Source organism: Corvus hawaiiensis, chromosome 2 (genome assembly GCF_020740725.1).
Source record: "Corvus hawaiiensis isolate bCorHaw1 chromosome 2, bCorHaw1.pri.cur, whole genome shotgun sequence".
In the NCBI taxonomy this organism is placed as follows: Eukaryota; Metazoa; Chordata; class Aves; order Passeriformes; family Corvidae; genus Corvus; species Corvus hawaiiensis.
This window is the reverse complement of record NC_063214.1, coordinates 18161803-18189289: the sequence shown is the minus strand read 5'-3', so window position 1 is coordinate 18189289 and position 27487 is coordinate 18161803. Positions and strand designations below refer to the sequence as shown.

The window sequence follows — 27487 nt, the reverse complement described above, 5'->3', positions numbered from 1 at the left end:
ACATTCAGAGATCTTTGTGCCAAGCCTACATATCTGTGAAACTTCCTTACCAAACTTTCATCCTCCCCAACAAACCTCCCTCTTCAAGAGCATGACTGAGATTAATACCCAATGAAGTTGTATTTTAGTTATTTCTTGTCACTGTAAATTCTTCATAGATGAAATGAGCAAGAGTGAAGTGGACCACAGCAGTGCAGCTGAGGGACAGAGCTCAGCACAGTGGAGTTTTCTCTTTTAGTCATACAGAAATGAAGCTTCAGCATTAGCTCTTGTGGGGGCTGGAGGTGAAAACTGTCATATTGAAGGGCTGGCTGCTGGGAATGTTTTTTTCCTAGTCCTTCTGGTGATAGTAACTGTATTTTAATTTACTATTACTACTATTGAGGCTCCTCATTAAAAGGCAAAGCAGTTGCAACACAACACTGAGTCAATACATGTTTATAATAATTGTTGTCACAGGCTGCCAACATGTATTACTACGCAAAAACCTAATGTGTTTCATATGATCAAGGCATAAAGCACAATTGTATTTCTTTCTGAAATATATCAAGAATTGCTGTAGAGCACCATGGACAATTCTAGAATACACAGATGAGCAGGAAATATATCAAGATTTCTTTTTTTATAAGAAAGAATGCATATTGTATTTCTGAATGTGTGATAGGTGTGGGTGGAGAAATCCTTCTCAAAGAGGAAGATAGGAAAATAAATTGTCAGAGACTCATAGCAGCAGTGAAAAAAGGTTTCTTGGGGCAGGAGACTATTTGTTAAGTTTTTTTAGCCAAAGATCTCTATAGGTACAGCTGAGCTCATCTTTTGGGAAAGAAGCTGTATGAGATCTTACTTGGTAATACCTATGTTTGCTTCCCTTACACCTATTACTGGTTTGCTGAACCACTACAAGCAGGGTTTCAATTAAGATTTTGTTTAATGACTAAAGATTTGCAGTTACAGCAAGTGACAGGCATTTTTTCATTGTCTAAGTTAAGCCTTGCAAAGGGAAGTTGCCTCTTTTCCATACAGAAAACTGATTGTCCTGAAGGTCATAGGGAAAAAATGCATTTTCAAGACACAAGCTAATTTAAAAGATGATTAAAATATCCCCTGAAAACCAGTCTGCACACACAGCATGTCTTTTGGAAGAAAGGAAAAAGCCAAGCTTCCCAGGAGAAAGTGACTCCTGGACTTACTTTGGCACCAGTGCCCTTTGGCAAAAAGGCAGGTGCTGAGCTAGCACACTCCCTGGGACCACTGTCAGGAAAAAGGAACACTTTTGCCTGCAGTACTTCCACTTCATTGAAGACTTTCAAAGGTGATATAAGTAAAGGGAAGGAACAAAGTGCTTACTGGAGTAAATAGCTCCAGTAATTCCCAAATTATTAGTGAAAGTCATATTGAGCTGGTATGTGAGTTTCTCTGCAGTGAACAAACTTTTATTTTGTTCCTGTTTGAAATAAAATTGTCATCAGTAGCTCAAGCAACGGAAAATTGTAGAGCATTACAGTATACATTTCTAGTGAGAGCTCCTATGTCATCACGAGGCCAAATACAGTTAAAAAAATGAAATACAAGATTCCCCCGCAGGCAGAGGTTTCAAGATCAAAATCCTTAAATGGGTCATTTAAAATGCTTCATTGAATAACACTGTAATACAACAGCCTATTGGAAGCTGGTCCCCAGGATCACTGCTCACAAGACGTACCTGTTAGCTGATATTCAGCTGATAGCTGAAACAATTCTGCATAGGATGCCCAAAGTTTAAACAGGGTAGGTTTTTCAGAACCCTTCACTGAAACCCAGAAAATAAGAGATAACGTGTTTCTAGGTGTGCACTGTTGAAAATTATAAGAGGAAAAACTTATCTATTTACTTCCCGGCCCAAGGGGATAATCAATGCCAGTTGCTTCAGTCAGCAGCTGGTGAGGATAAAACCAAGAACTACCCTGACACCATCTGGTTTAGTTTAGAGAGGCTCTGGGAGAGAGGGAGCCAAGAGGACACAGTCCCTTGGCACACCAGGCTGCTCCCAACCTGCAGCTCCAGCTCTCACTGAGCTTTTCTCAGAGCTACTTTGGCTGAGTCAGGAGATTCTTTGCTTCCCTGCATTTTTGTTCTCAGTGATGGCTCTGTTTCCATTCCCTCTGGCTTGCCTGCACGTTCAGCCAATGTCAGTGCTCTACCTGCATTTATATGCGGTCTATTTAATAACTCCTCCAGCCCTGACAGGTGACATTTCTGAGTAGCTTTGCATCTTGCAGTTTTTATTTTTTCCCTCCATTTGCTCTCTTCAGCCAGGTCTGTCTTAAGAATAAATAAAAAATTAAAGCATTCACCCATTTCAGCTTTCTCTACTGCATGGTGAAGTCCAAAGCACACAATACTATCTGACCAAGAAAACTTGGAGGGACACCCCTTGCCCTGTATATATATGTATTTATGTATACTTTTAAATTACAACAGCATTTTTCTGTTGGGACATGTTCAGTCCTTCAACACAAACCAGTCTTTGGACAAAGTCCCTTGATTACCTTGGCACAACGCTCAGGCAAAGGTCATCTATCCTCTTTGTACCTACCAATATGGTCTAGTTTGCCTTCTGGTCTGAGGCAAAACTCTATTGCCACCTGTCTGGTTTTTATAAAATGAATTCATATCGCTGTTTCTGGTTTAATGCCGGTTTAGTATCCTAAACCAGCTATGGGTACAGTACTGTGCTCTGGCTGGTTACTGCCTCTCCTTGAAGAACTACCCTCCTTTTGAGAAAATATTAGAGGAGTAACCATTAAACTAATTGTTGAAACCTGTTTTCTAAAATAATTGAGGCTTTTCCATCCTGACCCAAGCAGGCCCAGGAATAACAGCTCCTTGTTTTTTTCTTGCTTCTGCATCTGAGCACAGTCATGCTGTGCACTGCAAAAACGTTGAATTATGCTTTGTTTTCCTAGCTGGCCACACTAATTTGGGCATGGTTGCACTGGCCCAGCTCTTCAGTTTCACAAAACTTGTGTTAAGTGCTCATAACTCTTTAGAGGTAACTGACCCATTGGCTGAGCAAGAAAGACACAAATTTCTCCATAAAAACTCACCTACTCTGTAGCTATCCCCCAGGTAATTTTTTTCTTTTCATTTGTACAAATCTCACTTTAGGCTTGGTGAATTATGCCTGAGGACAAGTTCAAGCTCCTGTTACAGCTTCTAGTTCCTTTCTGGGTACAGTTCAGGTCATCTTACTAATTTATGGTTGTTAGCCAAACTGCTTCCCATTGGTTCTGCCTTCCTCAGCTCTTTTCACAGGACAAGGGCCAGGAACGACTCGAGTTTCACAGTGAGTTTTGCATCCTGACTGTCCCTAACCTCCCCTCACTGCTCTCAGTGGGGACATCAAAGTGGGTATTACAGATTTTGACATGGGGCACTTTCTGTGAAGCCCAACAGGCTGGCATGCCGCATGTAGGATGTGGGAATAACACAGCTTTGAGATTCTGGACTAAAACATTGCTTTCATGGAGGAAAAAAATTAGTATATTTTCTATCCTAACCCTGAAGTTTAAAGAACTGCACCCTGCAGGTGTCTAATTAATGTGTGGTTAATCTCATTAAGTCTCAGCTCTTGCATTCTCATTCGTCCAGACTCATTTTTTCCATGCAGTTTCCAGCTTTCACCCTGAAAAGATTTGTATAAAACACACTGGTTTCTCATTGCCTTATGTAGCTGAAGGTTTATGCAAACCAGTTCCTATGAAGCAGCTCCTGCAGAGTCCTTGAAAATGAGAATATTGAAAAACCAAAGCTCACCAGGATGAAGGGGGAAGCAGCTAACTCACATTATTTCATCCTAAATTACTTTTCCCTAACTGGGAGGAATTTCAAATAAACAACAAACCTTCTAAGAAACAGGTTTTTAGTGCCATCCATGTTTGCTTCCATTATAATCAGAAATTGATTATACTCATATATAATTAATATAATTTTCATTTTGTCTACTGAGATGGGGGTATCCTACCTTGATTAGTGAATTCTAAGAGGTAGGTCCCATAGGACTAGAAAGATGGCTCCTAAATGCTAATTTCACACATTTGGGTTAAAAGGCAGTTCGAAGAGGTAAGAAAAAAAAAGTGTCTTAAGATTTCAGATCTATTATGGATGGACAGTGTGGGCTTTTTACTACCAGCTCATTTAGATCATTAGTAACAAATACTTAAAGCAATTCAATATACAAAATGAAACACTTCTACAAGTTTTCACACTCCTCAGAGTTGTGCTAAACTAAACAAGCATTTTCTCTGCTCTTTCTGAACAACTACTTCAACTCCTGCAACATGAAAATTACTACAAACTGATTTCTTTTTCTATCTGATGTCCAGTAGTTGTTTTATTGTGACCGATAGGTAAAGCTTTGTAAAGGGAAGGCCTGGTAAAATCACAGCTCCAGCCTGTTACTTAGCCTAAGTAGAAGAGGGCTGTGGGAGAATAGACAAAGTGAGGCTTGCTGTGTGAATGCCTCGTGCCCGCACCGTGGTGTATGGTGGTTTGTTAAATTTGGTTTGTTGTGCCTTAAAACCATGTAAGCTAACAACCGACTAAGGGCATTAAAAGGCCGGGTTTTTGTAAATAAAAGTCCTCCTTTGCACCTGCCTGGGGACTCCTTGCTGCTGTCTAGCATTACATTTTATAAGTCAAGAACTGCTGGACTACAAAAAACTAATGCTCTGCAGGGAGTTTTAGCTTTTTCTGGTAAGTACTATTTACATGAGGATTCCAACTGTTTCTTGATAGTTGTCTTCTCTTTTAAACTGACTTCATTTTTATTAAGTAGCTGCACAAGTAAGTAGCTTAAAACTATGATCAATTACTTCTTTGGATTCTTTCTTTCCCATCACAGCTACAGGTTACAGTGACACCACCTACAAAAAGAAGCCACGTGGACATTGTGTGCCACAAACCACAAACACAACAACTGGTTCCTCTGTCTTTTCAAAGTACATGCAAACTGTTCTGTGGCTTCCAGACCCATCTTCTGATACAACTGCCACTAGCACCATTTCATTTTGGTTTTCAGAAGCCCAGTTTTACAAGTAAAAGACAATTTTAATTAATATCAGACCCTCAATATTTGTTTCTCCCTCCTCATCATTTTTTAACCTTCAAGTTATTAATGGGTAAGATGTCAATACTCTAAAATTACAAGATGGTAAAATTGCAGTTTGGTGCGTGATTAGATTTTGTGGGCTCCAATCCTGAAATAATGATGCAAAATGTAATGGAGTAATAATGTATCTAACACATGGGGTTCCACATTACAACCCTCAAAACCAGTCAATTGTTGAAGAATGGTTAGAGGATCAGGGACATGGATCATTGACAGAGCTGTAGGGTACAGATCAATAAAAGAGCTGTACAAGCAAATGCCTGCATGAGAAAATGCCTGCGTGAGACACAAGCCTGAGAACCAAAAGGGAGTTTTAAGGAGGTACAGTGCCGTGCTGATAAGATGTACTGACCATGAGAGGGGAGGAAGAACTTTGATTTCCCAAGTTAAAACATAAATAGTAGAAGCTTGCCAATGTAGTCTTTTATCTAACCCAATTATGTAGAAACAAGAATGCGCTTTCATAAGTTTAAACCAATCAAGAACTGACAAGCATGTATACTCATACTAGATAAGTGCCTCTGTATTGCCAATAAACGAAGCTTGCTTTATCAATCACACTGATTGTCTGCATGTCTTCCCTCGCCGAAGTCAGCAAGAATCAATCATTAATTCCTTTCCTTTAATTAATTTCTTGTTTGGCATCATTCATATTAAGAATTACTTTTCCAAAGGAAAAAAATTGAACAGTATCAACCCAAATGTATTTTAGCAGCCCTGATATAGCAATATTAAACCTACAACCTTTAAGAATATGTATGATCTTGAAGAACAAAACACCCCAGTCCAGTCAGTAAAAATATTCCCCATAAACTTGTGTTAATGGACCTTATAACAGTTTCTTGATCAGGCAGTAGAGTCCCACAGCAGCTTATCTTGATTAAGAAGGAAATTGCAGGCTGTTAGTTTTAATTCCCTACACTGTTTCAATAACAATTTTTGTATTATAGGAATCCCAAAAGAAATTTACACTGGATAAATATACTATTAGCTATAAACCCAGATAAAAGGTCCTCCATTAATATGATATCGGAACACTTGTAAGTGAACTTTAAAATTGTACCTTAATTTAGGTTGGAAAAGACTTCTAAGATCATCAAGTCCAACATGTTACTGAAAGGTGTGAAAACCAGTATTTTCAGTCCATTTCATGTTGTTGCTACTAAGCTAAATATAAACATTTTGAAATCAAGTGATGTGGTAGGTTTAAAGATGACAAAATACTTCAGTCTTGAATTTGGCAGTCCAGATGGAGGAGTTCAGAGGTATAATGAGAGTATTTTTAAATTGTGTCTCAGTAGAAACAAGGTAAGAGCAGTATAATCAGAATTTTATCTTGTTTCTAACATGGACAGTACTAACAGTTTTGTTAGCAGGGACACATGAAGTAAATAGGGCCATCTGCAGGAATAAAAAAACCCCAAGTTTACAGGTCAACATGAATCTTTCTGATTTAAACACTGCTAAAAGCATAAACTGAATCATTTCACAGGGCTCCATTCTGTCCTACTATTGAGTTTTCATCATTTGTTTAATCAAAGCACCACTCTGAGATTTACAATTAAGATATTAAAGAAAGCTGCTACAGAAATAAAGGACACCGAGTTACAGTTTAAAAGTAGAAACACGTAGCCAAATACTGAGTCAAAGAAGATGCATCTTCAGAGTATAAGCAGAGATTGCCTTCTTTCTGTACTGAACTTCAGACTTTAAGAGAAAACAGAATAAAGGGCAGGTATTAATCTTTGGACTGCTTGTCCCTGAAAGACATTACAAATGTCTGAAAAATTAAGAAGGCAAATTAGCCGTGTAATACTTATTTTACTATATATTGACATTTTATGCACAAATACTTTATCAGAGTAAAAATAGAAAATAATTGGTTTATGTAAAATTACAAAAAAAAAAGCAAAACACAAAAGAAATACGTAATTATTAGCAGAGTATAAGTGTCTTTATTTAAAGAGTAAAAAGTATGCAAAAACCCTTCTGTTTTACAAAAATTGGGAATATTCTATGTTTTCCTTCTGGAAAGAAGGAAAGAAAATCCTTTGACAATATATTCTACATCTTTTGTTTTACTGAAGACATCAAGTTAGTCACAGATTTCTTCCTCAGCTACAGAGAGTCTGATAATAATTTTATACCACTTGAAAGGTTCTTTCCTTACTAATTAGAACATGGTGGAAAAGCAGATGGAGCCACAACAAAGAACCCCAAGGACCAGTACTTCTACTGAAAGGCTGAAAGCAACAACAGGATGTAATTACAAACAAAGAGCGGGAGCAGAAGTTTCCACCATAGGGCTTATCATGTAACAAGAAGAGGCAGGGGAATGAAGTATTGATGCTACTTTTCAATTTTGCTGTGTGTTTATCCTCCCACAGTCTGGTTTGATCTAGAAGGCTGGTATTGTAAGCTTCTTTTCTTTTTATACTGTATTTTAACTAAAAAGGCCTCTCAAGAACTCTGCTAACTAGAACTAGTGACTCGTACTGGACTTGTGTTTAGTCATGGAGTGTTGTTACATGCAGAGCTGCTGCCCTCAAATATCAACTTCACATAATTCTTGGTAAGCTAACTTGCATCTCCTGCACAAGTTATCTCCAAAACTTGCCAATCAGTGACATCAACTCTAACAGCAAGAAAAGGAGTGATGCTGACCTTTCGTGACAGGTAACATTTACATTTTTTCCTCAGGGCTTAAAATTTTTTTAAAAGCAAAATGGCACCAGCATGCTCAGCCGATGGAGTGCTGTAAGAGCTCAAGGATGAAAACAACAGTAAGAATTACCAAAAGAATCCAGCAAAAAACCTTTGATTTTTAATCATGTCAATGATGAAAAAACACGAAGTCAGAACTATATGCAAGACTTCTAGTCAAGCAAAAACTATCTGCAGATGAGCATCCACCTACAAAAAGCCTTGTCCTCAACACATCTTTAGGATACACACAAGTCTACATTCTCTGCCTTCTGCTTGCAAGTGTAACCATTCCTGCTCTGCTCAAGAGCAGCAACCCAGTGCTCTCACTGCTGAGCACAAACATGTTATGTTCGGAACCTCACTGTTCAAGGACTTTTGGTTTAAGGTTTAAGAGTAACTCGATCCCTTACAGAATTAAAGGTCTTCCCTTTTCTTTAAGTGTTATCAGAGGGGGTTTAATTTATAAAAAGTTGGTGAACATCAATGGTCACATAATAATTATGCTGTTTATTAACATAAAGGGCAAAAGCCACCCCCAAATCACACCGTTCTCAGATATCAAAAGAAGCAGTCTAACAAGCAAAAGTACGGAAACTCAAAAGCTGAAGCCTACTTTTTACTGCATATGTAAATTTGCAAGAAGCACTCTTGAGTAGCTCAGAATTCAGGATACATCCCAACTATTTCTGACTCATCAGACTTCAAATTGCACCCAACTCTGGACCATGCATTTGGCTTAAGAAGCTTCAAAAATATCACTTGAAGTTCAAAGAGAATTTAATTTTAAATTAAAAATACCTCTTTCTGGTTAATATACATTAGACTGTACAATGATTGGGAAATTAAACTTCAGTTCTCTGTAAAACTATTTTCAGTTTGCTTTTTGTTCCTAACCAGGGACTACTGACTGTGATTAACTTAAGTCTTCGGGTACTAAGGCTGACTACCATGCAGGTATAAGCATCTTGCAAAACACAGCATTAATACTCCCCACCAATACAATCTACTCTTTGGGTGAGGCTGTTTGTTCAAGTTTTTTAATTACCTGATGGGGGATGGCAGTGGGGGAAGAAGTTCATCCTTGCTTTCTGTGAAATGGTTAACGTCAAGTACGTATTTAAAAACAGGTTATTTGCCCTCATATATGCATATTATGTGTATATTACAATGAAACACTCATAATTGGCTTTTCACCTAAGCCATATCTAAACCTGGATCTCTTTCAGCACTGATCTCCAGTTAAGTCTAGTCTTAGTTTCCTTTGCTTTTAAACAGAGAAGTTATTTTAAGAACTTGATGCTTTGTAACATTTAACATGTCTTTCAGCTCCACTTGATTAACAGAATAATGAACATATTTGAAAGCATCAAACGCCATTTGGTAGTTCAGCAGAGAACAAGAGACTGGAGAAGGCTGCATTCACACAACTGCCTGTGGACTATAGGGACTTCATTTTTGTTAAAATTTTGTTGCAGAAATGACTTTGCACAGCCATGGTCACAGCACGGAGTGGTTCCACCTCTCACTAGCTGCAGAAGTTGGGGTGATCCCTTAACTTACATTAACATATATGCTGTTAAAAGATCCAAATTTATGCAAGTCTGAGTTCTTTATAGAAATTCATGCTCTATATTGTACGGTCAAGAAACAAAAGAATTTTCCAATTCTGATAAAAGAAAGAGCACCAACTGCTGTGGTAATAGAGGAAAGGCCTCAGGTTCCCACTTACAGGTCCTAGTGCTTAATTATCTTTCTCTGCTTGCAGGGATGCTGTAGCCAGGGCCACTGCTGTAACTGGCTGTGCAATGCCATGGAGCTGCATCTTGGCCAGTTTCTTCTGCTCGCACTCTGTGACCAAGCGGTTCAGCTCCGCTGCGCTGTACCCAATCAGAGTCTTCAGGTCACACACAAATTTGTACACAAACCTCTTGCCTTGCACTTTGCAGATCATGTCTCCATCATAGTAATACCTGCAAAATGGAAAAGAAATCAGCAATGGACAATTGTAGCATCTGTAATTTTCATATGCATCCATTACTTACTTAAGGTCACCAGATGGTAAAATATTACTCTTTTTCTCATTGAGATTCTCATAATTTCGTATACCAAGATACTGTTTAGGCATTTTGTTATACAAGAAAAGGGAAATGTTGAAAATTATCTCTGTACCTTGGTATATCAAGGAGAAAGAAAACACAGTAATTATTTTACAGGCCATTGGAAGCACCAGTTCAGGAATAAGTTTTAGAGCAGTTTAAAATCAGCTTGGCAGGGAAGATGTCTTATATATAGTGATTTGCCTTAATAAGAAAATATTGTCTTTCCCCTTACTATTGTCCCTTGCTTTGCCTTTCTGAAGAAAAAAATTAATGCTGGGAACAGGTTGAAAATTACCAAGCAGTTTCTGCGATATGAAAACAGCTATTCTCTCCACACTGTCTTCAAAGATGGAAATAAAACTATAAAGGCATGGGTTAGATTTGTGGGGTTTTGTCAGTTTGGTTTGGTTTGGTTTGTTTGTTTTTGTTGGGCTTTTTTTTTCTTGTTATAGTTCATATGCTGTCAAAACTACGTCTTTGCCTTTATTTACAACTAAAAGTGAGTTCTCGAAATATAAATACCTTTTATATTGTGTGACGAAAGAATTATCAGATTGGGCAGAAATGTAGTGAGACAACAAGGTCTACATGACCCTGCCACTCCAGAGACAGTTACAAAACCTTAGGTCACACCAATAAAACAAAAGTTAGAATTTTGCAGTTTTGTTGCTGTTCTTCTCTCACTGCAAGCTTTAATAGAATGTGTGTCACATTTCTCATTAAGCAAACTTAAGTGACCGGGATGTAACTTGGATTTGATGAGCTTAACGAGTTTGTGATAAATTTGGAAAATAGTAAAAACTCAACCAACACAAATCACACAATATAATTTCCTCAAAACCATCACCCAAATGTAGCACAAATGAACACAGATTTCTTGACTATCTAAAACTCTATCCTGAGTGACATGTTCATAAAGCAAAGATGATTCTTGTTCACTAGCAAAATTAAGTCAATTAAAAGATGAACTTCTGACTTGCAGCTCTAGTGGAAAAGAGGTAAGTTACTAAGAATCCAAGCAAATTCTTCAGACGTCTCAAGTTCTAGGAAAAAAAAGCCTTTTAATTTCTTACTTTTGAGGGCAAGGGCCTAAGCAGCAGTACCAAAGACAGATGAGAGACAAGCTATGCAGAAAACAATGTTGGTAAACCTGTTGGTTACTGAGATCACGTGAGAAGCCACAGAGGTCTGTCATGGAGTACAGGAAGCGTCAGAGTAGCTTATTACTGCTCTGTGGGTAAAGACAGTGTGGTTTGTTTGCTAAAGTTCTCCTTCAGCTTCCTCCTAAATGACATACAGTTATAAAAAAGCTTCCTTTTCAGTCCTTCTCCTCACTCTACCTCTCAAACTACCACCTGCCTCCCTCAACTCCTCTGTTTCCTTCTCTGCATCTCTACACTTGTTGGCTGCCACAACAGCTTCCACCCAGCAATTCTCCATGCCAGCCCTGTCCTCCAAAACATCTCAGCACCAGCTAAGGAACTGTTGTGGAATTGTGTCCAGCACTTTCAGTCTCTTACTGAGATTTAGTTGCGGTGGGTTGGATGAACCATGAGGGTGGGATGATGAGGCAGGATGGGAGGATGGCAGGATGGGAGGATGATGAACCATGAGGATGGTACTGGGCAGAATTAGGGGAGGATGAGCAATAATCTGGTGTGTCCCTTGTATGTGAAATAGTGTGTGGGAACACTGGGCAGACTCTCACGTTAAATAGGGTAGAGGACATAGAAAAACTGAGCTCTGCTCACTTGGGGCAATATGAAGCACCTGCAGAAAAACAACATTTGTAAATGTGGCCATAGAAAATGTCAAGTGGCAGTGGTCATCATTTTTTTAAGTTACTTAACTCCGTACAAGCCTTTAATTTATTGTACAATCCCATATAATCATTCCTGTCTCAAAAAATGCTGTAGAAAAATGCTTTAAAAAACTGAATATACTTTGAATTATTTAGTGCACATTACTGACACGATCAGAAAGGAAAAGGACCACAAGAAACTAGATCATGTTTATGCGAAGGCCCAAAACATGCTAGATTCCCACATCTCATGCTCAAAACACTCAAGTTAAAATCAGTCAATGTGGCAAGAGGATATTTTCAATATTACATTGAATGCATTTCTGATTACAGTATTTGCCTATTCAAAAATATAGAAAGCTAAAAATAAATATAATTAATATCCATGCAAGTTCAAAAAGTAACCAGAACATTCCAAGACACATGGAAACTTTTTTTCAAAAGAATACAGGAGATGAATTATTTTTCTTTAAGTCTCACCTCCCTACTGGATAACTAAACAGATCTGCATTTTTAGAACATTTACCAAGATATGCATAACAAAAAAAAGCTCTTATTCCCTTTCTGCCCCTCTGCCTGCTTTTCTTATAGCTGGGCAGAAGAGCCAGTATATTTCTCCATAATACCAACATAATTTCCTGTATTAATGAATAATTGACACAGTGATTCCAACACATTAGTAAACAAGACACGTCATCATTTATTAAACTTTCGCTTGGCAACAGTGCTTATCACAGGAGTAGCAAGAGGCATTAAATACCCCTTCAGACATTAAATTGTTAGAAAACATGTCAATGTTGCTGATGCAGCTGCCAAAATGACACCACTTTGAGGAATGTGATTTCTGTAATTCTGTGACTAAAATATAAATGCAAAACTTTTCTAATAGTGATTCATGCTCTTTAATATCCCACTGATAACATTATTCCAAAGTTCTTCAGGTGCCTTTGATATCTTCTGTGAAATTTGTTGACAAAACATGGAAACATTAGCATGGCTTACATAATTTTTGTGTTTCAGAAGGTTTTCACGTATGCCTTTAGTACACAGACTCACAGATACACAGGTTGGAAACATGGGAATAGTACTGGAACAATACAGGCTGGGGAAGAGCTGTACTGGAAAGGTCCTGCTTTGGGCAGGATGTTCGACCAGAAATCTCCTGCAGCCCCTCCAACTCAAGAGTGTCTGTGATTCTATGAAAAAAATTAACATTCTAATTTAATATATAAATAATGCAAGAAAAACCATACCAGACCAGACTAAAGATGCATCTAGAACAGGAACAGACTGAAACATAATACCTAAGGAAAAGCATGAGAGTAAGCATCTACCAATGCTCTTCCTTGCTTTTAATGACCTGAGGCTCAGGACCTCTTAGAAGTTGCATCTTTCAATACCTAATATCATTCAAAATATTTATTTTTCCACTTGTCTGTCAAGGATAAAATAATTCTGGCACAATACTGTGCCTAAAGAATTTACAAGACAAACAAAAGGATATAGTTAAGCTGTGTATCTTGTGCCTGTCAAATGCTAATTAAATCCTTCCTAAAAGGGCAAAGAAAGCCAGAATATGATATTTTACCACCATTTCTTACAGAGGTATTTTCAAATAGAAGTTGATATTTTTAAACAATGCTAGAGGAGTTTACTTTAAAAAAAACCCAACCAAACAACATGTAGCCAAAAGTGAAAATGCTAGTAAGTAAAACACAGACCTCAATCAAAATGCAACTTCGCTCATACAAAAAGAATTTCTAAACCTGCTCAAATAATTTGCAGGAGTAGGCAAAAAACATCTTTCTTGAAAACAAATCAAGAGAAATATATTTAACAATATCAGAATTAGAAACCAGAAGTTCACTCTCAATGATTCCAAAGAACATGGGTGAATTTTCAAATTATTCCAGAGACTAAAATAATCAGGGAAAAGTAGTCTAAAATTCAGGCACTGGCATTCTTCCCCCCTCCTCAAGTACCTCACCCACAGCGATTCGGTAATACAAGTCCCTTTTACTAATGTCAAACGACAAAATCAGAGTGAAATAAAGACACTGAAACACTTCCATTTCTTCAGATCACTGTGATGCTGGAATTGCAACTGTTGAAACTTAGCTGTAAACTGTATTTTTCAATTTAAGATCCACACAATAAGAACAATTAAATGGATCAATGAATATTGGAAGTTAGAAATGGTTCTTACATACAGAAAAGCACTAACAATTACAGAGAAGTATCTGCTTTATTCCATAACAAGAGCAAGAAGAACATGGACAGTAAAACATAAAAATAAGTTAATAATTCACATATTTCTGTATCTTTCACCAACAATCAATATTGTTTGGCATGTTTCTAAAAGCATAAATATTGAAGATAAATAAAAAAGAGGTATGTTTCTGGAAGTGAGCGACCCAAATTAACAATCTTGAAAAAAGAAGATCTATTTTCAAGAAGTTATTCTACTAGCTTCTTTCAAAATGACAAAAGGCAAAACACCCAGCAAATACCTCACCCCTAAGACTAGCATATCTCATTGTAAGGACCAGCTTCAGAAGATTTGGTTATACCTTTACTAAAAAAGCTGCAAGTTTTTCATTATGATAATTAAAAATGAGGTAGCCAAATGAAAGCAAATCATACCCGATGAATTCCTGAAGTTTCTTACCTCAAAGCCCGACTAAGCTTCTCATAGTTCATTGTGGGCTTGTTCTTGCGCTGTCCCCATTTCTGTGCAACCAGTTCAGGCTGATTCAATTTAAACTCTCCTTCATCACCAACCCAAGAAATACAGTCCCGAGCATCTTTGTCAGTAAGAAGTTCTAATAAAAACTGCCACAGCTGGATCTGACCATTGTTCCCTGTTAAAATAGAAACAGTAAGTTCCACTTCAACTTGTCCTTTTTATGTTCCCCTCATGGCTAAAAATTTTCAACCACCATATTAAAGCAGACCAACATAGTATATACGATGGAAGGAAAACTTGCACTTAATTAATCCCTTCTAATTATTCTTTTGCAAACATTTCCCTTCAAAGTCATCAGTACCCATATTTATTAAAAAAAGATGAATGCAGGAAAAAAATTATCAAGATTTAGCATAAATTTTTCCCTAGAACTTAAAAAAACCCACTCCCCCAACATAATCATTTAGATGCATATCTATCTTTAAAATAAAACAGATGTAGCAAGAGCTGCTTATTCCTCTTCACACACAGACACGTATAAGAGAAGCTGGTTTTTTTAAAAAAAATTTGGTCTCCAATTTTCAACATGAAATACAAGAAACACAAAAGAAACCCCAACACTTCAGCTTACATCAATGCAGCGTCTTTCATGTCCAATCATTACGATTTCTTTCTAACTCAAGTACCTGCAGTTAAACTCCTAAATTCTCAATGAGATCCAGACAGCAGACCTGATTACTAAAGAGAGAAACACAGAGTATTCCTCACTAATGTCAGCCAATAAAACCTTGGCCTTAAAATTCTGAATGACATCATTAGAGGCCTTTGCAGAGTCTGAAACAAATAAAAACTCAAGGAGGAAGAGAAGAAAGGATTTAAAATTCACAATAGTAAAGAGAAGCAAAACAAAAATGACAGCAAGAAAAAATAAATTAATCAAAAGAGTATGTACAAATAACAGTAATTCCAAAATTAAACTGCAAATTTAGTGTGCAGTTTTCCACACATGCATTCATTTAACTAAAAAAGAAATATGAAACTTTATAAATCACTAGATTGGGGGGAACAGAGGAGGAGGGCAACAGACAGTGCAAGTAGAAGCTAAGCTACATTTTACAACATGGATTTTATTTTCTTCCCTTTCTGCAAATAGAAAAGAAGTTAAAAGCTTGAATAAATGCTATGCAGTGGTTTGAGAGGACAGACTGTTAAGTGATGGGGAAATTTATCCATTTTATTTTGCTGCAGGATGGAAAAACTGCAGCATCATGTTGACATGGTGCTTGTGTGAGCTGACCAACCTGCCAGGGCTGCCTGTGCTTGCCATGGATTTTTGTACCTATGGCTCCCTTCACACCACATGGACTCCTACAAACCTCACATTTGGAGCTACAAAGATGTGTTTCACCAAAGTGTAATTCATATTAATGGGTCAGTGTTCAGTGCATTGCCATGTAAAAATAATGGAGACAATACCTGTTCTGTTCCCAGGGGAACTCCTATCTTCCCCGGAGATCCTTGGAGCTCTCTGTACTTTAGCTGCCTTTGCACTGCTGTTTATCACTTTGATGGTAGTTGGGGTAGCAGGCTGTACAGATGCTGGTATAATCTGCACAGCTGTAGAGCAGAGAATGTTGCAGAACATCAATTATAAATTGCTGGCACAGAAATACACATATTTTATTTATTACCTGTATTATAACATCTAGAACCTGGTTTTTCTTTTGCTAAAAAGGCACACTGCATTAAGTCACAATACTCAGTAAAATTTAAAGACCTTTTTACCTCTTATATGAAAATTCTAGTTTTAGACTCATTGCAGAAGTATCACATTACAGATAAAACACCAGCTTTAGTTTATTATCATGTGTATTACATGCTTCCACAAAAAGAACCCAAACTCTCTCATGCCTTTGTTTTCATCTTCATGCTGTTCCCACACGATGTACTCTAATGCCCTTTTCTCTACAGTCACTGCACAACCTCCATACCTGATACTCAAACAGCAAACACCTTCTATTGCAATGGTGTAGGAGGATGCAGATGCCCCATTCAAGCTGGCTTTAACTAGACACAACCACAGGATGTAATAAACAGTCTGTTTATTTAGCATATAAGATGCTTGTAAGTCTTCTAAAAATGGATTCATTTTAATAATTGATGACACTGCTTAGCTGAAAGAATGAGCTTCTAATAACTGGAAAGTTACTTTAATGTATTATTTCTAATATTAGTTTCTAAGCAAGTCATCTCTTCCACAGACCCCTTCAAGTTTTTGGAAACACTTTTTTATTTGAAATTAGTACTTTAATAGATCCATTCATTTATGCAATATATAACCTAAAGCCCTGAAACAACTAAGAACCTCAAATATGTATCCTAGACAGCTTATTTCAAGAAAGTGGAAAATCTACCATCCAAAACAAAAGTTATAAACTCCTGTAGTTCAGGTCAAACACTACTTTTCACCCAATAACAAAATATACAGAAACTCAACGTTATGTTTTGAAGTTTAAAGTATGTCCTCCTCCCTTCCCCAAGGAAAAATACTCTCGCAAGTGATTTTCTAAATGTTGTACTATCATAGTGCTGAACCACAGTACAGTGCTAAACCTACAAACAATGAATTGTGTGAATTAATGCTGACAGAAGTACTTACGCTGATCAATAGTAACAGTTGCTATTTCTCCAGAGTGTTCTTGGCTAGCCAACACATCTACAAATTGGAAAAAAAACCCAGCAGGTTTATATTTAACGCACAAATCTCAAGTCACCTGAAGAGCAAAAACTTTCATATTTCATAGAGGAAAATAAATAAAAATTTGGTATCAGTCTGCAAGAGACATGACAGTTCATGGTCTTAGAAGTGGAGACATTTAACATCTGTCATTCAATTTTTAGAGGGGTGTACATGGCAAATCTCCACTATCTTCTGCATTCTCCATCCCCAAAAACCTTCAGCTATGTTATGTAAATGAAAATGGAAATAGTTATTTGTCTGGCAAGTTACATCCAAGCATAGTAAATCTGAAATGCACATATATGTTACTGTCTTATGCACATACAATGCATTGCTTAGCAGCCATATATGTTGTGTACCATCTAAGGATTTCACTGTCTATGCTTAATAATCTCCACTTCTATATGACACAGAAATGTACATTTAATAACTCTTGAGCAATATTTAATTATAGAACTAACAAATTCAGTAGATGCATAAACTATGAAGCTTTATAAAAAACAAAGGAGGAATAATAATTCACTACCTTCTACTAGTTATAAGGTTGAAAGACAGGCAGTCTTTAGTATGCAGACATGCTTCATGGCAGCAGACATTCTAATACCTCCTGTTATCCTGTATTGATACCCTCATTTTTAGCCCCAATATTAAGCAAAGGAAAAATGACTGCTCATAACTGGTTTCATATTCCAAAAAAAAGTTTAAAAAAAAAAAAGAGAGAGAGAAAAGCAGGGAAGTGGAATAAGTAAAATCAGTTACAGAAAAATCTGCCATACACTTTCGAAGAAGCTCCAGGTGGCTCCAGAGAATTTCTCCCCGTGGGACACGCTGGAAGAAATCTTCTTGGCTGAGGTTGCAGAGCTCCCGCCCAGGAATGCTGAGTGCGTTGAGGTCGATGTCAGTCATGCTGAACTCCTTCATCACCCATACCACCCAATGGAGCACCTGGTCTGTCGACCACTGAACTGGGTCTGGAAAAGATGGATGACACTGTAAATTATATACTGCAAGATTCCTCCTCGATTATGTAATAACTTCCGTAAGAGTAAATGAATAACATCAAGAAGCAGAGTTACTGAGACCAAATCTGCCACGTAAGTTGGTGACTGCTCTTAAAATGGTGATGGAATTACATGGGTTGGTGGAGTGATGAAAGGGCGAAAGAGGGATTTTCTTTAGAGAAAGTTTTTACATCAGAACTATGCCTGACATATCTCAAACACAAATAAAGAATTTTTCTTCTTCCACAGGTCTTTAGCTTCAAAAAAAGAGTACTCTCTCTCACAGAAGGATACTCTTCTTCAGAAATGTTGATCAAATTGTGATTTATGACAAAATATTATATTCTAAACTCATTCACATAACCTCAGTTTCTGCTGACAAAAAACACCACTGGGTATATCTGGGATGGATTAATTTTCTTCCCAGAAACCCCTATTGTGTTGTACTTTAGGCTGGTGACCAAACCAGTGGTAATAACACATTGAGATGTTTTGGCTACTGCTGAGCAGTGCTTGCAGAGGCCACGAAGATGTGGCTCAGCCCAACACAGAGAACATAAACCACACAACTAGCAAGAGAATTTCGAAGAAAACAATGGGGTTGAGCTGGCTGCAACCCATGTTCTCCTTCTTGGCTATTAGGGAAATCCAATCTTGTGATGGTGAGTATGTTATAGACACCTGTACCAGGAACCCTGTTGGGATTGGGACTGTGCGATGTTCTGCAATTGCTGTATTCATCTAAGTGTATCTTACCTTTGTGCTGTGTTTTTAATGTAACTTGTATCACTCTGCTAAACCAGAAATTCCATGTATATCAATGATTTTCAAGTAAATTTGATATTCAATATTACACCCTCCACACATGGAATATCTAAAAGAACCTGGTCAGACTATTGGACTCCAATGCAAGGCCTTCTCTGTTTCTCATTCAGCCACCCCACTGAGTAGCCTGGGGGTGCACATCAAACTGATGAGGGACAGCTGACCCCAACTGACCAAAGGGATATTTCACACTACAAGGGAATACTGAGCAATAAAACTAAGGACTAGTTTTTTTGAAGTAGCCCCTTGCATAGGGCTTGGCTGAGCACTGGCCTGCTGGAGGTGGGTGATTGCTTCTGCATGACTTTTTCAGCCAGAGCATCAAGTTTTGGGATGCTAATGTTGTATATAATATATTAAAATATGTCAACAGGTAAGAACTAGAAACTAAAGTAGGGATATCTACTTTTCACTGGAGCAGAGTGATTATGTATTTTTAAATTCCGATATCCCAAGCAGATGTCACCTTGAAAAGTTTTTATTTTAAGATGTAAAATAGGCATTAAGAAAAATTAAAGTTTTCTAAGTCTGTACACATTTATCTAGGAGCTACAAATTTCATTTTGCTTAACAAAGGACAGTTACATGGCATCATTTTTCACTAATGCTACCTAAAACAATGCAATATAATCCTGTGGCAAAAGACACACCTCAAGGGAGTTGATCTACCAAACATCAGCAGCAGTCAACTTTTATCAGAAAGCTGCTAATCCGTTCTCATTGACAGAACATAGTCTGCAAGGAAACATAAATTATTACTTTCTCTAACCACTTCTGTGTTTTCCAAGCTTTCTGCTGCTCTGTTTTCTGCATTTATTTCTCATAACAATTAATATTTTCCTTCCTTCTAGGTACCAAATATTTGGATTCTAATAGCAGAAATACTTTTAACAGAAAAAGATTTATAATCCCTAATAAAACCAACCCAAAACATAACATTAAAGAAAAAGCCACAACATTTTAAAGACCTGCTAAAAGCTGGTTTTCCCTTTGCAGCAAAGCAGAGAAGCCTGTAAGGATGAAGACATCGAACCACTACTTTTCTGGATGATTATTTATTGACTGGACTTGACTCTTAACATCAACACACCCTGTCTTCTGAAAAGATCCAGGAAATAATTTTGGATTATACTGTAGAACCTAGGGGCACCTTATTTCAGCCCAAGTCTCTGCAATGTCTACTCAGAAAATATTTAAGATGTTATTCTTTCTAGGAGTGTAATTTAGCACATTTTTCTGGTATCAAGAGAACACTATTATTCGTAATCCACAGATCTCTGTCATAATGAACTAGTATGATTTTCCTGAAAAATCTGCACTTCTATGCTCCAAAAGTCATTAAACATTTAAAGCCACAGTTGTGTGTTATAGGGTTTTCTTAAAGCGTCAACATTATTAAAGTTTATTAAAAATATTATTCAACATAACAACACTGGTTTAAGTAATTTTCTTCTGATATTAATGTGAGAGTATGATGAAAAGTATTAGTCTGCTTCTGATAATCCCTCTTTTTTTTTTCAAACATTCTGCATCAAATCCCTGATTATCAACAGACATAACATGATGAAAATATTTTTGAAGTGCTTACCAAGGAGAAAACTAAAAAGCCATGAAAAAGCCATTGCTTTAGTTATCAAAAATACGCTCAAAATATTGGCAAGCTACATGTACTGCAAAGACCTGTGACTTGACTGAAATTCTTAAACTCTTCCAAGTATCCCCCTTGCCAAATATATTCCAGTTTTACAGGTCTGCTCATATATAACAGCTTCCTGAATATGCCTTGACAGTACACTTCTGCCAGTCGCAAGAAGCAATTCAGCTTCTTGTGACTCCAAAACATGATATAGGTCTAAATCCCACAGTTCCAGTTCAATCTTAAACAGACAGAGATTTTTTTTAAGCTAACATTAAAAGAGCAACCTGCTAAGTAACAACATTAACTCAAAAAAGATGATCATCTAGAAGAATATTTATTTTCAGTTCTGAATCATCTTCCTCCAGTATGATGAAGTCCAGCACAGCTTTTCATACAAAATCTGATTTAACAGAATATTCAGCATCCTCCAGTCCATGAACGATTTGTTTCAGCAATTTTATAGGCAATGTCCCAATACCAAGTACTGAGTCTGTTCAATTCTACACACACCTGAAGAGCTTTATCACTAACACAGACATTTTTAAGGAGGGCAGGAAGAAAAGTGCTTTCTAAAAACTGCATTGACAAGGTAGTTATGGCATGAAAGCACTCACTTAATGAAACTATTATGAGCATTCATTTTACTTCTCCTTGGTTCTTAGATTAGGTACTAGGAAAAAATTCTTCCCTGTGAGGGTGGTGAGGCACTGGCACAGTGCCCAGAGGAACTCTGGCTGCCCTATCCCTGGATGTGTTCAAGGCCAAGCTAGATGGTGCTTGGAGCAACCTAATGATCTAGTGGAAGGTGTCCCTGCCAATGGCAGGGGATTGGAACAAGATGGTCTTTAAGGTCCCTTCCAGCCAAACCCATTCCATGATTCTACAATTCCCTTATGCAGATTATTTGCATTATACTAACCCATACCACAGGTTTCCTTCTCTGAGGTCCTTGAGCACCAACCCCACACAGAACAGAAGAGCCCAGCCCCCAGATGAATTCACTCATAGCCGTGCACTATTACCATAAGGTATTCCAAGGCGCTCCTGCTCCTTCCGATAGCCTTCCAGTGCTGCAGCCCATCGTGTCACTTGCTCAGACGTTTCATCTGAAATTGTTGCAATATGTTTTGTCCCATCCAAGGTTATCACTTGAGCTTCCTCAACAAGGTGAGCTTCAGCCTCTGCATGATGAGCATCTGGATCAATCACAACCTCCACGGTCTCCACAGGCTTCACGATTTCCAGGATGTTCAACTTGGGCTCTATCCCTAAGTATGGAAACAACACAAAACTTAAAGACAGTAATGCAAATATGACAAAAACATTGTTTTAAAGGCTTCTGATTAGTAGGGTTAGCAAACTCAGGAAAGAAGCAGGACACAAGAGTGTCCTGCGAGTGTCCGAAATTAGAATGACACTCTATTATACAGCATATACTTTATTAAGGTGAATAACAAAGCTATCCCTCTTTCATCCCCCAGTATTATAGCTTCCTGTTCTATTTAAGTGATCTGTTTCACAGATCTTGAACAGAATGTTCAGCATGTGAGCATAAAGTACAAGTATTTTAGTCTGTAAGAAATATACCAAAAAAAGCGCCTCAAAACAATCAGAAAAAGCAACCTCCAAGAGGACAAGTATCCAGCTTTACTCCAACCATGAGGCATTTCTTTCAGGCTTTACAATACTTCCCCGATATCTCTGGGGTCTACATAAAGCAGTTAACATTTTCTTTCAATACTCTGCAGTAGGCAGTGTGTTAAACAGCAAGTTAAAAGAAAATCAGAAAATTCTTCACATTTTCAGCTTAATCAGCTATTCATGTTTTGGCTTTATGTCTGTCATTTCAGATATTAGATCATGGAGCTACAAGATATGTCTGCATCAATTCTGCAGCAAGTCAGAACACATTCACTAATGCTTTGTATCAACACTTTCTCTGTTGTCTTCTGAGGTGTTTTATCCAGCTGGTGCCTCACCAAATTTCTGACATTGTACAGAAGATTTTTCAAGATTGTTTTAATTTTTGTGACTCACAATTTTCATTATAATACCAACAACCACACTTACTTTAAGAGATTTTTATCAAACATATTTTCACATTAAAAAAAAATCTTTACAATTCCATTTTATCTTGAGTTGGAAAACCTTGACTATGGTTAGGCTGATGAAGTAGGATTCACAGAACATTACATGGCCAGAGTAACTTCAGTATCTTGTACCATAAAGATATTGCTTTTTGTTCTTCCTGTCTCATCTGTATTAAAGCTCAACATGAGACGGTTTTGCAGGTAACACCCTTAAAAGCTAAATCCACAGTCCAGTCATAGTTTATAAGGGAAAACAAATGGAGTATGTACCTGTATTACAAGTAAGAAAAAACAAGTATTTTTAAGACAAGTATTTATCTGGATTTTAAAAGGCATTGAGCTTGAAAAAGATATTAAAAAGGGGACAAACAGTACAAAGACCACAGAGTAAAAACCTCAGCAATGTGAAATCAAGGACATGAAAATAGATGTAGACAACCAGTAAGTGGTTGATTAGATGAAGGAGCAAACATGAAGAAAAAGCAAACAAATATCTTATTTAGGAGAGTGTTTTATCTAGGCCATCTAAAATTAACATGCACAACACTGGCTTCTTTAAAAATCATACGAAAATGGCTAAGGGAAGCCACTAAGGCTTAAGATTCTATTTTTGATCTTCAAAAAAGAAAGTAAAGAAAAAAGCATCTAGAGAGGTACAGTTCATTATTCCTCAACAAAATAATTCACTGCGTCATAAAATTACATGTCAAAAGAACTTCATGCTTTATCCACAATACAAACATGGAGATCAAAGCAATGAGTCTCTGTAGAGGAAACAGCTTGTAAGTAAAAATGTGAATTAACAGTCTGCCATCTAACTTACTGCAACACTAGATCAACATTAATTCCCTGGGTTTGTCTGCATCTCTCCTCACATCTCTTCTCCCTTTACGTACCACATAAGAGATGACCAGTCTTCCTTGGACAGCACCCAAATTGTGGAACACAATGCCACACACCCCACAAGTATAAACTGGTACAAGCAGTGCAAGGCTTCAGGACAGGAGCTACCAAGACACATGCAGATGTTGACAGTACTGCCAACTGCCTGAAGGTAGAGAATATACTGGGGTGATGACTGGCCTACAGGCAGCCTGCTTGGTTTTACCCACCCTGAAATGTCTAGTATTAACCACACCCAGAGACAGGACATTACTCAAACAGCATCTTTAATCTAAATAAGTGTCATTACACTTATGATTTGTTCCTTTACATACTAAAATAACAAAAGCCTACTTGTTTCAGAAATTATTACAGAAAAAAAACCCACAGTATTTTCCTGTGTAGGCCTTCAAAATGAAAGCTTTTTTCAAATTCTTTGACATACAATGGAACACAGTTACTCAGAGTTCCACAGACATGCAAGAGGCCCCAGTTCAGAGCAGTAGAGAACAGGGCTGCACTCAAAGTTGCTGGTCTCTGAATGGCAGGAAAACCACACACACTGCCATTCCTCCAACCAGAGGAAATGAGTTAGGGCAAGGCAGAGTGCCAGAAGAGTCTTTCTAGTAAAATGAAAAAATAGGAATGGTATTTTACCTGCTGTAGAATGAAATGCTATAAAAAAACTACACTCAAGTTCAACTAGAGAAGAACTATATTTCACCTGTTGTCTTTGAATTTAAAGCCAGCCGATCAAAATTTGATCGAACATTTGAACTGACATAGCAGCTTTTCTTTCAAGAAATAAGAGAGTCCAATCCACCACAAGGATTAGCATCACCAATTACTCCTAGTTGAATTCTATACATTACACAAGTTAGGGAAAAATAAGCATAAGTGAACTGAGAATCTCTCAAAACCTCATTCATGGAAGTGAAAAATGAGGATGGCTTAAAGAAGCTGTTTTTTCCCTTCTGTCTCAAAGGGGTACTGTAGTCAAGAGTAACAAGTCCATTTTCCTGTTAGTGATCCAAATATCTTCCTTTTGTTTATATGCATGCTATTTGTCTTCTGATTTCTGCCCTGCCATATTTTACATGCTTTCAACAGACAGATTTCTTAGGAGTTACTTAAGTATCAAGGGCTGAAAAACAACACTGAGGAGTGTTCCAAAGTGACACAGAAGTACTTAATATTCAAGTGTTTCTTTTAAGATGGGAGGGGGAGGGACAGGGAGAGAGGGAAGGCGTGATGGGGGCAGGGAGCAAGAAGCTCCTTGTACTCTACGATCATGAACTCCAGTTTTACATTAAAGGGAAAATAACGAAACACAGGAAGAAGGTGGAAGATGATAGCAAAAATATTTATCACTCACATCCTTTTGAAAATGGAAGTCTGAGCATTGAATACTAGAAGTTACTGGGCATGAATTAAGAGCAGTTATTCTAGTTCCCTGAAGGATATTTCTATCCTATTTTAAAAGCAGAAAGGTAGTACACTTCCCATTACATATGGGGAACTGAGGACTCACCCTAGCACTAGTCACCTGACACTCAGCATTAAATGCAAATTGTGTCTTGCTGAACAGTTAATACAAGGCAAGAAAGTTTTCTTCTGTTTAATCTACAACAAAGCCACAAGTAAACAAAAAGTGCTCCCCAAATTTTGCTCACTTGCTTTGCTGATGTAATTCAAAATAGATAACTAATCTACTCCTGAAGAACTTGTTCCTGTTTAAAAATACGGAAATAAACACCTGTAGCTGTTCCCACAGCCCAATATGAACATTGCCTTTAAGGAGTGGTGGCTGTCCTTCCACTCAAGACATATGGAAGGGGCAAAGCAGAAAAGTAGGACAAAAAGCAAAACAATGAAGCTGCTAGTTCCTGAGGATTTTACAAGGGGAAATCCTATCATATCAGGTAATACAAATAAAAACTATGCCTCAACAAATCTGTACCCACCTGGTTAATGTTCCTCTGACACAATGGTTTTTTCTCATCCAGAGAAAACAGACAATAGTGATCCTGGACCTTGATAAGGATTTTCAGTTAGCTACATTTACTTTCATAATGTAATTGTTCCTAAAGCACACAAGCTCACTCATCTCACAGGGATGAAACTGTCACCTACACAAAAATCTTTTGCCTGCTTCAGTATTTAGTCTGGTACGAGTAACTACTCAACCTTGAGGAAAACCTCATACTGTAACTCACTACTTGACAGAGTTGTCTGGGTTCTGGATTTGTGTTTGATTTTGTTACTTATGAAAAAGATACAAAATTCCTTTAAAAAACATTTCAAATAGCATTAGTCCATGACATTTATTTTAATTTTACTACTTAGAACTACAGTACACAGTGAAAAATACATTCTGAAGCACTGTGGCCATTCATTGATTTTCTCAATTTCAAAGCTAGGAATAGGAGGAGCTTAGTAATCCTGCAATATTAGTTTGTACAATGGATAAATGTCACTGCTTACCTTGCCTAGATATTACTTGCACACTGAGTTGCACTGTTCCATCTGTTTTCACTCCTTGATCAAAAAGGCTTCGATCTGGGTCCAGCTTGATAAAATCATTAAAAATTAAAAAAATTAAAATATGTATTAGTTTCACAGTTACAATAAATTTATTCTCCTTTAAATTTTAGAAACACTTGGTGCCTGCAGCAGATTTTCTGAAGAAGTGTGCAAATATTTTTAGTACTGTGTAGACATAGTACATAACAGAAAAAATTTGATCGTATTTGAAATTTGCCACTGTTCTGTTTAAGGTATCCTTGCTAATAGGAACATTTTTTGACCTAAAAGAAGCAATGCAATATGGGGAGGTACCTTCACTACCTGAAAACTATCTGCAGTTCCTTTTCTGAGTTTTTAACACCTTCATAAAAATTCTTGTCTTTACAACAGTATTCTCCCATGGTTTCTGGAAAAGCCACAGATGTCTGATTGTAACTTCAAATAAAACATGTAGCTAAACAAACTGCAAAACAGTTACACTGTCTAACATGTGGCAATGGTAAAAACAGGCGGGGATTTCTTGAGTAATGCTTTGCTACCTCTATACCTGAATAATATAGAAACCTTCTTGTTTAGATTCAAAACAAGATTGGACTCATGGAAGTTCAGGCAGCAACAAATGACGTGGGCTACCTCAAGAAAAAATAGTATGGTCATTGCCCTCATTCTTCTTTCACTTTCATGCTGGTTTCTTAACCTTGCACCAGGAACTCCAAAAATATTTTGATTGTATTCACACTGAACCAGTGTGTATATATTAAATGGTCTGATGATAATGAACCTGCCATGAAATTAAATTCATAATTGTAATTAATATTCCACATGAAGCATGAATTCCACAGACAATGGAAAAAAGGGAAAAAGTATGTAAAACACTTCTCCATTAAGAGGTTTAAATCTTTCACAACCTTTCAATTTACCTGGATATCTTGCAGACAAATTTCATGTGCATCCAAGGAACACTGCAATCTGGGTTCCAGCAACTTCTTAAGATTTCCAATGGGTTCACTGATGTCAATAGCCTGACTCACAAATTCTGCGGTGGTGTAGGTTTGCTCGACAATGCTTAAATAGCAAATTAATATAACAAATCATTACCTACATGTTAACAGAGCAGGTATAGGAAAGCTTAATAAAAGTTAGAAGTAAACTAGATAAAAGGTAATACTGACTCTGAAATCTTAATATCATGCAGTATTAGTCTGAGTACTCTTCATTTGAGTAGAGAGTGAATTACTAAATTTGGTCTCATTAATTTTACGGTTATGTAACTCTTCTTTCACCCTGTCACCACTAAAAAGCTTGGTTAAATACCAAGATTCAGATCACCTTTTTGAGAGAGA

General features: G+C 37.3%; 1 protein-coding gene across 4 annotated transcripts in view; it reads right to left on the bottom strand.

Annotated features, from left to right (window-relative positions):
• Positions 1 to 378: 378 nt before the first annotated feature.
• The window catches only part of GABPA (GA binding protein transcription factor subunit alpha), a 33707-nt gene continuing 6598 nt past the window's right edge, over positions 379 to 27487 (bottom strand). For 2 of the 4 annotated variants that reach the window (XM_048293591.1, XM_048293593.1), the window contains exons 3-10: positions 27065 to 27209; positions 26103 to 26187; positions 21669 to 21914; positions 17958 to 18152; positions 17101 to 17157; positions 15918 to 16058; positions 14424 to 14616; positions 7082 to 9825 (exon numbers count right to left, since the gene is read on the bottom strand). In XM_048293591.1, the coding sequence (XP_048149548.1) occupies positions 9597 to 9825; positions 14424 to 14616; positions 15918 to 16058; positions 17101 to 17157; positions 17958 to 18152; positions 21669 to 21914; positions 26103 to 26187; positions 27065 to 27209 (1291 nt within the window). In that variant the 3' untranslated portion in view covers positions 7082 to 9596. Of the gene's footprint in view, positions 6857 to 7081; positions 9826 to 12431; positions 12952 to 14423; positions 14617 to 15917; positions 16059 to 17100; positions 17158 to 17957; positions 18153 to 21668; positions 21915 to 26102; positions 26188 to 27064; positions 27210 to 27487 lie in introns of those variants that run through there. The other 2 variants (XM_048293592.1, XM_048293594.1) reach the window with 2 other exon arrangements.